This window comes from Bubalus kerabau, chromosome 16 (genome assembly GCF_029407905.1).
Source record: "Bubalus kerabau isolate K-KA32 ecotype Philippines breed swamp buffalo chromosome 16, PCC_UOA_SB_1v2, whole genome shotgun sequence".
Taxonomy (NCBI): Eukaryota; Metazoa; Chordata; class Mammalia; order Artiodactyla; family Bovidae; genus Bubalus; species Bubalus kerabau.
In genome coordinates, this window is record NC_073639.1 from 20,924,905 (window position 1) to 20,938,794 (window position 13,890).

The 13,890-nt window shown below is 43.0% G+C and overlaps 1 protein-coding gene across 2 annotated transcripts in view; it reads left to right on the top strand.

The window, feature by feature from the left end:
* RNF150 (ring finger protein 150) overlaps positions 1–13,890 on the top strand; it is a 285,623-nt gene that overhangs the window by 229,138 nt on the left and 42,595 nt on the right. For both annotated transcript variants that reach the window (XM_055549671.1, XM_055549672.1), the window contains exon 6: positions 1,909–2,119. In XM_055549671.1, the coding sequence (XP_055405646.1) occupies positions 1,909–2,119 (211 nt within the window). The remainder of the gene's footprint in view (positions 1–1,908; positions 2,120–13,890) is intronic.

The following is a 13,890-nucleotide window of genomic DNA, read 5'->3' on the forward strand; positions in this document are numbered from 1 at the left end:
TTGCTATAGTAAGGAGCTTATCATTCATTCTTTAGGGGATTAAAACAAAAAATCATACCTATGGTTTTTTTTAAGTACTCTGGTGAGAAAGTGGAGAATGGAGCATACTGCGGAAGAAACTGTAGGGAGATGAGGAGACTGGTAATGGGGTGAAAAGTGTTCAGAACATTCCTGCTCGTGTCCAGTCCTCTCAGTAGGTCAATTCTGTGAGTTGACTTTTGACCACTCGAATTTCAATGAATTGACTCACTGGCAATGGAGATGGAGAAAGCAGAAAGAAAAGAGAACACAGGGGAGAGGGAATGGAGCTGAATTTGAGGGTTTTGTGGGATGATGGAGATTTCCAGCCAACTGCTGGAAATGCAGGTATGGAGCTCAGGAGACTCAAAATGGAAATCCAGCACAGAAGTCTAGTAGGTTGAATTCCTTGCTTTGTGCTCCCAGTGAGTCCATGAGTTGTAGATTTTCTCTTTGAACGTTGCACCCAATCTGGTCTTTGTGATGTTAATTCAATCAGTGTCAACGCAGGGTTCTCCTTTTAAACCTTTAAGGATACAAAGCCATGTCATTGTCATCACTCAAGGCAATGTTGCTGTTCGGTTCAGTTCAGTTCAGTTCAGTCGCTCAGGTGTCCGACTCTTTGTGACCCCATGAATCGCAGCACGCCAGGCCTCCCTGTCCATCACCAACTCCCGGAGTTCACTCAGACTCAGGTCCATCGAGTCTGTGATGCCATCCAGCCATCTCATCCTCTGTTGTCCCCTTCTCCTCCTGCCTCCAATCCCTCCCAGCATCAGAGTCTTTTCCAATGAGTCAACTCTTCGCATGAGGTGGCCAAAGTACTGTGCAAAAAAATTAATAAGTAGTTATTCCTACTACTTCTCAAGATCATCTCTCTCTACCCCCCCCAACTTTTAAAAATAATTTTTATGAGTTTGGGCAGGGGCAGAACAATTGAAAATCATTTTTAAAAAGCTGCTCATGGAGGAGCATAGTCATATATTCAAATATAATTGAATATATATATATATTCATATAGTCATAGCCATATGGAGGAGATAGTCATATATTCAATACCACTTCAGCCAGCAGAACTATAACCAGAGTGAGACTGTAAGATAGTCCAGTAAGAAAATAGTTTACAAGGCTGGTGACACAGGCTGCCTTACCAAATAGGAAGCCCCCCATTTCTATGTGTTTCAAGTGGAGCTGTGAAGGATTAGGGGAGGCAAGAGTCCTGTAGTGAGTAGGTAATTACACTGGGTGAGACCACCAGTGTTTTATAATTTTGTAATTTTTTATAATTTTTTAAGATTTTAATTTAGAGAATTTGATAAATATGTGATCAGTTGTATATTCTACAAATAGGACTTTTTTCTCCAGCTGGTTTTTTGGCTTATGCTAACAACAAATGCTTATGCTTGTGTGTGTGTGTGTGTGTGTATGTATGTGTATATCTCTGGTGAACAATTCACAATGAGTCTTATTCTGTCTCTCCTCTCTTGCCATTAGTTCATTTGCAAACAACATATGGGTCTTTGGGGCAAATTATCAGGCTGTCATCTACTTCGTATTATGAGAAGTAAACACTATATATAAGGAAGAGCTATTATTATAAATAAATGTCATATTATTCCCCTTAACTAATTTTATTAATGTATGGATATTATTACTCCTGGAATTAAAACCTGGTCTCTAGATCTAAACAGAGACTTTGGAAAGAAAATTTTGGAAGATGTTTTCATGTTAATTACAGAAACTATATTGTGGAATGTCTTTAAATATAGTGATTCAGGAAGAAACAGTAAAAGACTTAGTCTCCAGCAGGACAAAATATTGAGGCTGTAGACATCTCATCCCTAACTTGATGATGCCCACTAAGAACAGGTCCTTTTCTGCTCCTGTCAGCCCAACGCCGACTGCCTGGACGACTTGCCCACCGACTACGAGGGATCTCTGGGAGGTCCGCCCACCAACCAGATCACAGGCGCAAGTGACACGACCGTAAACGAAAGCTCGGTCACTTTGGACCCTGCTGTCCGGACTGTGGGAGCCCTGCAGGTCGTCCAGGACCCAGATCCCGCCCCTCAGGAGGGAGAGATCATCTTCACCACCAACAGTAAGTTCTGCCATGCACACACCGAGTGCCCTTATTCCCAAAGGCTGTCGCCTCGTGAGAACTGGAAAGAGGCACTTGTCTTCAAGAAGAAAGAAAAGAAATTAAATGAGTAGAACGTTGCCAGGCTAACCTGTCACACCTGGCAGTCCTTGAGAAGCCCAGCTCACTCCTGAGGCAGCAGGGCAAACAGCAGAGCTGGCATGGGTCTCGCTCACCCACACACGGATGCCACAGCCCTGCACACACCCCGTGGTACTGGAAGCAAGCTGGGCAGTGGGTCTGACCTCTGAGAGTGGAAGGCAAGGGAGAAAAGCAACTGCAGGGGATGGGTAGTGGGACTGGGATGGGACGCACCACGCGCGCGCGTGTGTGTGTGTGTGTGTGTGTGTGTGTGTGTGTACCGAAGCTAGAGCCCTCCTGGGTGTGCATGTCCGTGGCAGTCTGAGCTGGTCTGGACAGCACATAGGAGTGTTATCCTTGTTCTGGCTGCAAGACTCATGCAAATGGCACTCCTTTGCATGAACGTTGTTGCAGTAAAACCTAAACCACTTACATGATGACATATTCAAATATCCCTGGAGCTTCCTCCCCATCTCCTGCATAGACTCAAACTAAATGCTGTTCTGGTGGACAGTATAAAAATATTTAAATAGCTATTCTGGCATATGACTGAAGCTAAAACCTCAAGTATTTCTTCTACAGTCTAATACAGCAGAGATAGAAGTGTCAGTTCTAAGGAAAACATCATTCAAATTAACTTAGGTTTAAGGTTAAAAGGGTAGGTGGATAGTGCAGTTTTTAAATGAGGTGTACTTTTTCCCTTAGTAGAAGCAGCCTATTCACTATAGAAAATTTGGAAATGGAACAAAGCAGATGAAAGCATGTTGAAATATTTCCTCTTAAGTTGATCTCTTGTTTACATATTCAGGATGTTTATACACTTCTAGAGCTCATTCACACTGAAATTTAAAGATAAATTTTTCTGATGAAGAAGCATAACAGCCCTCATTGTTTGTTGAAAGCCTGAAAGATAACAAAAAAAATCAAAAAATGAATCAATACCCCACTAGCCAGAAATGATCACTGTTAACATTTTGGTGTCTTTCCTGATAATCTTTTGATATAGTTGAGACAATAAGCATAGGGGTGAACGTTCATTATTGTAACCACAGAACTTTCACAAGACCTCAACGGAGAGTTCAGTTCAGTCGCTCAGTCGTGTCTGACTCTTTGCAACCCCATGGACTGCATGGACCCCATGGAGAGTAACTAAGAGTTCCTGGGTGATGGGACTCCCCTGGTAGTCCAGTGGCTAAGACTCTGCACTCCTAATGCAGGGGCCCCGGTTCCATCCCTGGTCAGGGAACTAGATCCCACATGCCGCAAGTAAGAGTTCCCACGCCACAACAAAAGATCCTGTATGCTGTACGTTTCAACCAAGACCTGATGCACACAAATAATTTTTTTTTAAAAAGAGTTACTAGGTGCTAAATATCTGCCCATGCAGGGTGTATTAGTTTTGGATAGATATGAGTTTTGACTTGACTTTTAGAGGCATGAGGATCTCAATACTGAAGCACTAACCATTACACATTAAGAAGTCCCTAAAGATAGATTATGATCCCTTTGTTCTGAAGGTCTAAAATGGTACAAAAGCAGTTTTGAATTTTTTGTAACCATACTAAATAAAAACACGTTGGTAGGGTTGATTTTAATAAAATATTTTATTTAACCCAATGTAGCCAAACTGTTTTACATACTTCATTTTATACTAACTCTTTAAAACCTGGTGTGTATTTTATACTTAGAGCACATCTCAGTTTAGACTAGCTCCATTTCAAGTGCTCAGAAGCCATGTGTGGCCACCGGCTACCATATTGGAGAACACAGATATAGAATCCTAGTAATTTAGGGATCTAAGAACTTTAAAGGTCATTTAATCTTAACCGTGATAAACTTCTGGTTTTCACCATAGGAAAATTGAACAGAGGAGTAAGTGACTGACTCAGATCAAACATTAAGTTCTCTTTGCAAAGTACAACATTACCCCATAATTTTCCATTTATTGGACATGCTTAATTACCATCAAGCTTATCACCATTAGTGGTCTAAGTGAAGTATAATATATTGGAAGACCTGATAAAATTTTGCTAGCAGTTCAAAAACACTTAACACATGAACCTTTTTTGAGCCCATGCTGAGGCTGTGCTGCACTCAGTCGTGTCCGACTCTGGGACCCCATGGACTATAGCCCTCCAGGCTCCTCTGTCCTTGGAATTCTCCAGGCAGGAATACTGGAGTGGGTTACCATTTCCTCTTCCAGGGAATCTTCCCAGCCCAGGAATCAAACCCGTGTCTCCTGTCTCTCCTGCATTGGCAGGCAGATTCTTTACCACTATACCAACTGGGAATCCCTTTTGAGCCTATAAAAAGAATCAAATTAAAAATGGATTCTATTTCTTGCAGTGAAATGATTGATCGACTTTCAAGAGAAAGTGTGTCGTCTGTTAGATTCCTGATTTGGAAAAGTGGCCACATACTTCATCTCAGTAAAGCCCAGATGACAAATGAAAAGGCATAGTTTATGAGTGAAAATACAACCGAAAATGAAATAGGAAATTAAAGTCTGTATCCAGATAATTCATAATCTCCAACGGTTTTGGCTAAAACAGACTCAGAGTGTTTAGGTTCATACCAGGCATTCAGTAGCTATTCACTGAATGACTCGAAGTGAAAAATGTTTGATCTAAGCTTGAACAGGGAGCTTATGTTCACAACATAAGGAAAAATGCCAGGTAATTTCAAAGGAAGGTCTTGGTAAAGATGAAGAGACAAGAGACCACATCTGTAGCCTGAAGACCAATGCCATATGTCAATATGGCTAAAGATACAGCCTCTTAGTGCAGAAACTGAATTGTTCTCACAAAATACTTTTCCTAGGCCATTTCTTTTCTTAATTGAGGTATAGCTGATTTATAATGTTATAATACTTTAGGTATACAGCAAAGTGATTTAGTTTTATTATTATATATATATTCTTTTTCAGATTCTTTTCCATTATAGAGTATTACAAGATATTGAATATAGTTCCCTATATTCAATATATTAATTATATTACATATTAATATATATATTAATATATAGCATAATATATAAATGCTATATATTAATTCCTTGTTGTTTATCTGTTTTATACATGCTAATGTGTAATCTGTTGGGCTTCCTAGGCAGTGCAGTGGTAAAGAATCTTCCTGCTAATGCAAGAGACATGGGTTTGATCTCTGGGTTGGGTAGGTCCCCTGGAGAAGGAAATGGCAATCCTCTCCAGTATTCTTGCCTGGAGAATTCCCTGATGGGCTACAGTCCATGGAGTCGCAAAGAGTCACACAGATACACACAATGTGTATCTGTTAATCCTAATTTATCCCCATTTTCCCCTTTGGTAGCTATAAGTTTGTATTCTATCTCTTTGAGTCTATTTCTCTTTTGTAAATAAGTTCATTTGTGTCGTTTGTTTATTTGTGTGTGTGTCATTTTTTAGATCCCACATATAGGTGATGTCATGTGATATTTTAGACCATTTCTGATTAGTTTTATTTATTGGGATTTAACAGAATATTCCAAACATAGTTTTTCTGATTAGACTTTTTAATTGGAGGACAATTGCTTTACAATGATGGGTTGGTTTCTGGTATACAACAGTGTGAATCAGCTATAGGTATACATATATCCCCTCCCTTGTGAGCCTGATTAGATGTTAATGATTTATACCACTAACTAAATGGCTGTAGACTCCTTAAGGGAAAATTCTCTCCTCTGTACAGATTGCACATTGCATAGTGCCCTAAGTCGCATAATCAATAAAGGACCAAACACAGATACATGAATAAATGAGCAGAAAGATTCAAGCTCTCATCCACGTAACCAACTCCCTAATGCTATCAAAAAAACACAGATGATGAAAGGAGGGGATGTGGGGGTGTGATATTGCTACAGACCACAAATAACCCACTGGAGGTTGGACCTGACCTTTTTTTTCTCCCTATCCTTTCCTACCTCACATCGCTAAAGATCCAGAAACTTACTAGAAAATTACAGAAAATGAAGAAGTAACAGTTGCTAACAAATACCTAACACCAACTCTGTACCAGGCATCCTTTCATGTTATCTATGTGTATTAGCTTACAACAACTCTATGAGGTAAATATTATTTTTAACCTCATTTTACTGATGCAGAAATAGCAGCACCAAGAGATTAAAGTAACTGGCCTGAGGTCATAAGCTAGGGACAGATGGAGCTGGAATTCTCAGGACCAGCTGACTCTTGAGAAGCATGCCTAGCTATGTTCGCAGGATGAGAAAGGGGAGAAAATGAACACGGTGCTCACTTCTTTTTTTTTTTTTTACTCTCTTCCTCCATTTTTCTAAATCTCTGAGAGTTCAAAAATGCGTTTAGTTTCAACTTGCCTTCTCATCCCTACCTCCATTCTTCCTTTCCTGACAAACAGTGTTGGTGTAGAGTCAATCAAATATACATAGAAGTCATTTCAGCCCTCGGGGGGGACAGCGTAGAACAGATTGCCTTTAGAGTGAAAATGGGAAAATGTGGCAGTAAAGGATCACCTTCAGTTCCCAGGAAAAGAAAAAGAAGAAAAACATTTACAAAGGAAAGGAAATCCAGACTGGTTGCCAGTCTGACATTTGAGAGAAGGACATTCTCGTATGCATCTTGTTAATGTTTCTGACATTTCAGCTTTTATCCCTCACACGGCAGCACCAAATCACAGTTTCTCTTCCACTTTGGTGCAGCGAGTCATTTGTATGCATGCACAAATGTCACTCACCAATCTTTTTTTTAATTAATTAATTGATTCACATTTATTTTTGGCTGTGCTGGGTCTTCGTTGCTATGCGCGGGCTTCTCTTTGTGGTGGCTTCTCTTGTCCGGAAGCATGGGCTTTAGGGCACCCAGGCTTCAGTAGTTGCGGTTCCCTGGCTCTAGAGCACAGGCTCAGTAGATGTGGCACACGGACTTAGTTGCTCCGTGGCATGTGGAATCTTCCTGAACTAGGGATCGAACCGGTGCCCCCTGCATTAGCAGGCGGATTCTTAACCACTGGACCACCAGGAAAGTCCCCACTCACCAGTCTTTATCTGCTTTCCTGTTTGCACCGTACTCTGCCTTCTGACTCTCCAAGCCCAGCCTGTAGCTTCTTGGATTGGCTTCATCAGAGGAAAAAGTTCCTTAGGACCAAAGGAAAACACAGCTAAACAAATGACCTGGTGTGTTTAGAGACTCCAGACAGAAGCTAGAGAAAGACACACAGAAAAGAAGACACTATCACTCCTCCAAAACATCCCACATCACTCCACACTTCTCAAGAAGGTCTGAGACCCTCCCTTTGTTTTTCAACGAAGTTGCTGACACCACCATCCATTTCTTGTATTGAGTCACTACCGGCGTCTTCTAGCTGCCTCCAGATCATTACCCACTTGCCACTCCTTCCAACTCAAGCTAGAAGGAATCAGCAGTCAGCCCTGGGGTGGCAGGTGGAGGGTGGAGGGGTGGAGGGAGCTGGGAGCTAGAAAGGGAGGAGATAGACAGTGTCCATTTCTCCCAGATTTGCCCCTGTATGTTCTGATGAGCACATGACATAGTGAGTTTGGTCAGGAGACCTGGTCTTCAGACTTCACAGAAGGAAGCAGTCCACATGAATCCTTATACAGGCTAACAGGTTCAGACTCGACCAGCTGAATTGAAACGTGGTGTGGGTTTCCTCTGGGAAACTTCCTGCTATATGGAGCTGGTATAATAGACCCTGCTCGGGGAGGAAAGTTCCAGCAGGAATTTTCTGCTCACCTGTAGGTAACCGACAGTTTCAAGAGTCCCTTTATGTCGCAAACATGGACAAAAGGATTTTTTTTTTTAATCTGTGGGCCTTTCCCCTTGTGAGACCCATCACTGTGGACAGATGGGCCTCCACTGCTTACCCATAAGGCCTCCTGCAACGCCTGCACGTCCGGCCTCTGTCTGCTCAGTCTCTGACTGCCCAAGCTGAGCCCAGTCCTCTCACTCCCCATGTGGTCACCTCTGGGACCTCACACATCATCTGTCCTGACAGCCCTCTCCAGTACAGCGCTGTTCCCAGCCTTTGACCCCACACAGGCCATCAGCCTCCTCCCTCCAGACTCCAGGCAGGCAGGAGACCTGAGTCCACACTCTGTTTTGTTTCATTTTTTAACTTTTTGGCTGTGCAACAAGGCATGTGGGATCTTAGTTCCCTGACCAGGGATTGAACCCAAGTCCCCTACATTGGAAGCTCAGAGTCTTAACCACTGGACCACCAGGGAAGTCCCTGAAGAAGAGAAGCTTTAGCTTCTCTAAGGCCTGAGTTTGTTCTCCCTGAGTCCCACCTACATGAAGCAGAGTTCAGAATCTCCTTGTGGTAGAGGGGATGGAGTTTCTCTTACAGGAACCCCTCAGTGGGCGTGGTCCTGGGCAGCGGCCCCTCCCCCCCCTTCTAGAGGAGTGGGATTCAGCAAGTCAATGCTCGCTCCTTGGACAAGCTCTTTTCCAATTTACCCACATTTCTCTCCCTCCCTCCCCTTGTTACTGTCATTAACTGGGTGATGAGGTCCAGAGTCATCAAACAGGTGCCCTTCACATCTACTCCATCCAGCAGTGGTATGGGGGGTCCAGAGGCTGGGGTAGGTGGGAAAGGCTGTCTCAGAGTTCTTTGTTGCCGGTAGCTCTTCAGTAAGAACTGAGGCAGGAGGAGTCCCACAGGTGCAGAAGAGTTAATCCCTAAATGTCTCCATGGGCTTCACCAGAGGGCACCTTTCTAGCTGATATGGGAGACCCGGGTTTGATCTCTGAATCTGAAAGATTTCCTGGAGGAGGGCATGGCAACCCACTCCAGTATTCTTGCCTGGAGAATCCCATGGACAGAGGAACCTGGTGAGCTACAGTCCATGGGGTTGCAAAGAGTCAGACACGACTGAGCGACTAACAAACACACACATGCATATGCACACACACACACAGGAACTGAACTGCAGTTCTTTTGCAGAGAAAAAAAAAAAAACCACACACACTCTTCAAAATATACTCATGATACAAAAAGCAATTGTTACAGCAAAGCTGAAACTGCAGCCCAGCAAAAAGTCATTTTCAGCAAACGTGTTTAACAGCTATCACTGTAAGTGCTGAGGGCTCCGCAGGAACACAGATGACAGACTCATTATGGAAAGAACTCCCAAAGAGTTCATTCAGAGACTTGTGCTTCGTAATCTCTGGAAGGGTCCGCTTTCTCTTCTTTGAGGAACTCAATAGGAACCTCTCTAGGGAGTCTTCATTCCTAAAAACACATTCTCTTAAAATGAGGCCAGAAAAGACATTCGTTCTTAACTTTTTTTAAGTTTTATGTTTATTATTTTGGGAGCCATAGAGGAAGCATCAGAATATCTACATTCAAAAGTTGTAAATGCCCCTAGACTTGCTCCAACCACAAGCTCAATACAAACACAAGAGTGACTTTTATTTATTTATTTATTTTTAGGCCACAGTTTGAGGATCGTAGTCCCCCATGTGCATGCCAGGTCATTTCAGTCATGTCCAGCTCTTTGCGACCCTGTGGAATATAGACTGCCAGGCTCCTCTAGATTCTCCAGACAAGAATACTGGAGTGGGTTGCCATGCCCTCCTTCAGGGGATCTTCTCAACCCAGGGATCAAACCCATGTCTCCTGCTTTGGTAGGCTGTTCTTTACCTCTAGTACCACCTTAGTTCCCCAACCAGGGATCAGACCCATGCGCCCTTGCTGTGAAAGTGCAGTCTTAACCACCAGACCACCAGGGAGAACTCTACTCAGTGCTCTGTAATGGCCTATATGAGAAAAGGATCTAAAAAAGAGTAAATATTTGTATAACCAAGTCACTTTGCTATATACTGAAACTAACACAACATTGTTAATCAACTATCCTTTAGTAAAAATTTAAAGAGAGAGTATTCCTGACTTTTCCAAAGAACTCCATTTTGAACCTCTGGGTCAAGGCAACTGAGAGCAAAAGGGAGGCTTGGCATGAACATCCCTTTTCTGTTCGAAATGGGCAACTACATTTTGCTACATTTGCAAAGCTGCAATCTCCAGGTTTTAATGTGACTGCAAAATATGCCAATGCATCCAGAAATAAACACCTCTAGAGAAAGCATTCCAGGGTTGATTAGAAAGGACAAGACTGAATAGCCACCTCTGCTCTTTTGACTTGCATCAGATAGGCCTGAACTGTCAAAGTAGCTCCCCTTGACTGTGGATAAATATGCCGGCTGGAATGAGCAACGAGAATGATGTCCCTTGGTACCCATAAGATTCCCATTAGCCCTGGAAAGATGACTGCTTTGATTTGTGAGCCTCTTCCATTGTGGCAGACAACAGAATCAGCCAACCGGGTAAGATTTTAGACCTCACGATTCTCTGCCCTTCAGGAAATATTTCAGCCATGGTGAATTACTTCTATACAAAATGAAGCATTTGCAGACAGTGATACTGCTCTCCCCACTCATCTCGATAGCTCAGATTGTGCCAGGTCCATGGAGTCTCGTCCCCGCCTTGTTTCTGAGCCCTCCAGCTCACCAGCTCAATCAAGGCTTCCAGAGAGGAGCAACTGTTCTGAAGAGCAGAGATCTTTGTGATACGCACGTGCATTCATCAAGTTTCCCAAATGACAACCAGACAATCCACAAACCACTAGATTTTTTTTATAACAACATTCCTCCGCGATTGAAAGCATTTGCCAACCTAAGAAAGCCCACTCAGGGCCAGACTCCCAGGACTTTTCTGTCCTGTGTCTGGTGCCTTGGCCACGAGTGTGTGGAGGATCTGGAGATGTACAAGCTCCCTGTGAGAGAGTTCATCAGTTTGGACCACAGATACATTGCTGCTGGGAGCATTCAGCCTAGGTATGATACACGCCATTGACTTGGGAGACACTGCCCTCTTAAAATGAAATGGCCCAGCAAGCAGGCAAAATCCTTCCATTGCTTGGAGAGTGTCTCAGATATTCTGAGTTATTGATAGCACCATATCCAGGCTTCCCTGGTGGCGCAGACGGTAAAGAATCTGCCTGCACTGCAGGAGACCCAGGTTCGATCCCTGGGTTGGGAAGATTCCCTGGAGGAGGGCATGGCAAACCCACTCCAGAACTCTTGCCTGGAGAATTCCATGGACAGAGGAGCCTCACGGGCTATAGTCCATGGGGTCACACAGAGTTGGACATGACTGAAGCGACTAAGCAGCAGCACCATCTCCAGTTTGATTAATTTCTCCCAGTGCTGTCTCCTTTTCGGTACACACTCCAAAAGTGAGCTAGGAAAAGGCTGTTGAGCAGACCTGAATTCTACCAGATATTGAGACACTGAGCATGGATTGCAGCAGGGACGTGGCATCCAATGGCAAGAAACATAATTAGCAGGTCAAGCCCCTTTTCAGTGGTGAAGCAGCATCAAGTGTAAATAAGATAACGTTTCTCTTTGCTTTTCAATTCTAAAGCACGTGGCAGAGGGGGGACGTTCCACCATTCAGAGATTAAGAAGGCAGGGAAGTGCTGAAAATGTCCTTTAGCTGACATAAGAACTGGCTCTCAAAATTCAGAGTCAGGGTTCCACAACTCAAAATATTTTGGAAATGAAATTCAGTGGTTCAGGACCAAAAAAAAAGTGTAACTATCAGAACATCACTGGAGCTACTTGAAGTCAGATGTTATAATGGAAACACCACTAGTCAGAAACAAAAAAGTGGGGCCTTAGGTGTGATTTGGCCTCCAGTTAGCTGTGTGACCTTGTGTGAGTCACCTACCCTTTCTGTGCTTTCGTTTCCTCTGTTGTCGAATGAGGCACTTTTACCAGCCCTTGACTCCTAAGACCAGTTCCATAATTCTATGATTAACATTAGACTCCCTCTCTTGATGTCCCTCCAAGTTTTGCCAGGAGAGGCTCAATCAAGACCTTGCATCATCACTAACAAGCCCTTCCTGATCCCTCTCTCCTTCCAGTCCCATCAAGTCATCCTAGCAAGGAGCTGTGTGCTCGGTGCTCTCCCCGCTGCAGCATCCTGTGAAACTTTAGAGGGTCGCTATGAGATGGCAGTTTCTGCCCAGTCTTTTATACATCACATTTTCTGTATATCTTCCTGTAAAATGAATGGGAGAGAAGACAGACGAGTGTCAGGGACTGGAAGAGCAACATGACTCTAACCTGGATTCCTCTTAGGATCCCCTGGCGCCATAAACCCTGTACTTAGACCGTCACAGCCTTCTGCTCAAAAAAGACTCTCAAGCAGCACTTACCTGGGCCACTGAGATGCTGGCTATGCCCAGACTCAGACAGTGTTCATTTTCTTTGTTTTTAAAGACAGTTATTAACTGTTACCTTTCATTGAACACAAGCTCTGTGTCCTCTACATAGAATGTCTTATTTGACCATCATAACAATCTTATGAGAGTGTCATCCCCATTTTATAGATTCCAAAATCATATGCCTAGATCAATTGTTTTTCAAATTGTGGGTCATTAAATCAATCTAGTAACTCTGAACCAGTATTATATATATATATAATATATATATGTATGTATATATATATATGTGTGTGTATGTGTATATATATATATATATATATATATATATATATATATATATGGGCTTCCCTGGTGGTTCAGACAGTAAAGAATCTGCCTGCAATGCAGGAGACTCGGGTTCCATCCCTGGGTCAGGAAATTACCTGCAGAAGGGAATGGGTGCCCATTCCAGTATTCTTGCCTCGAAAATTCCATGGACAGAGGAGCCTGGCAGGCTACAGTTCATGGGGTCTCAAAGAGTTGGACATGACTGAGCAATTCTCCAAGCTAGGCTTCAGCAATATGTGAACCGTGAACTTCCAGATGTTCGAGCTGCTTTTAGAAAAGGCAGAGGAACCAGAGATCAAATTGCCAACATCCACTGGATCATGGAAAAAGGAAGAGAGATCCAGAAAAACATCTATTTCTGCTTTATTGACTATGCCAAAGCCTTTGACTGTGTGGATCACAATAAACTGTGGAAAATTCTTCAAGAGATAGGAATACCAGACCACCTGATCTGCTTCTTGAGAAATCTGTATGCAGGTCAGGAAGCAACAGTTAGAACTGGACATGGAATAACAGACTGGTTCCAAATAGGAAAAGGAGTACGTCAAGGCTGTATATTCTCACCCTGCTTATTTAACTTCTATGCAGAGTACATCATGAGAAATGCTGGGCTGGAAGAAGCATAAGCTGGAATCAAGATTTGCCAGGAGAAATATCAATAATCTCAGATATGCAGATGATACCACCCTTATGGCAGAAAGTGAAGAGGAACTAAAAAGCCTCTTGATAAAAGTGAAAGAGGAGAGTGAAAAAGTTGGCTTAAAGCTCAACATTCAGAAAACGAAGATCATGGCATCTGGTCCCATCACTTCATGGGAAATAGATAGGGAAACAGTGGAGACAGTATCAGACTTTATTTTGGGGGCTCCAAAATCACTGCAGATGGTGATTGCAGCCATGAAATTAAAAGACACTTACTCCTTGGAAGAAAAGTTATGACCAACCTGATAGCATGTTCAAAAGCAGAGACATTACTTTGCCAACAAAGGTCCGTCTAGTCAAGGCTATGGTTTTTCCAGTGGTCATGTATGGATGTGAGAGTTGGACTGTGAAGAAAGCTGAGCACCGAAGAATTGATGCTTTTGAACTGC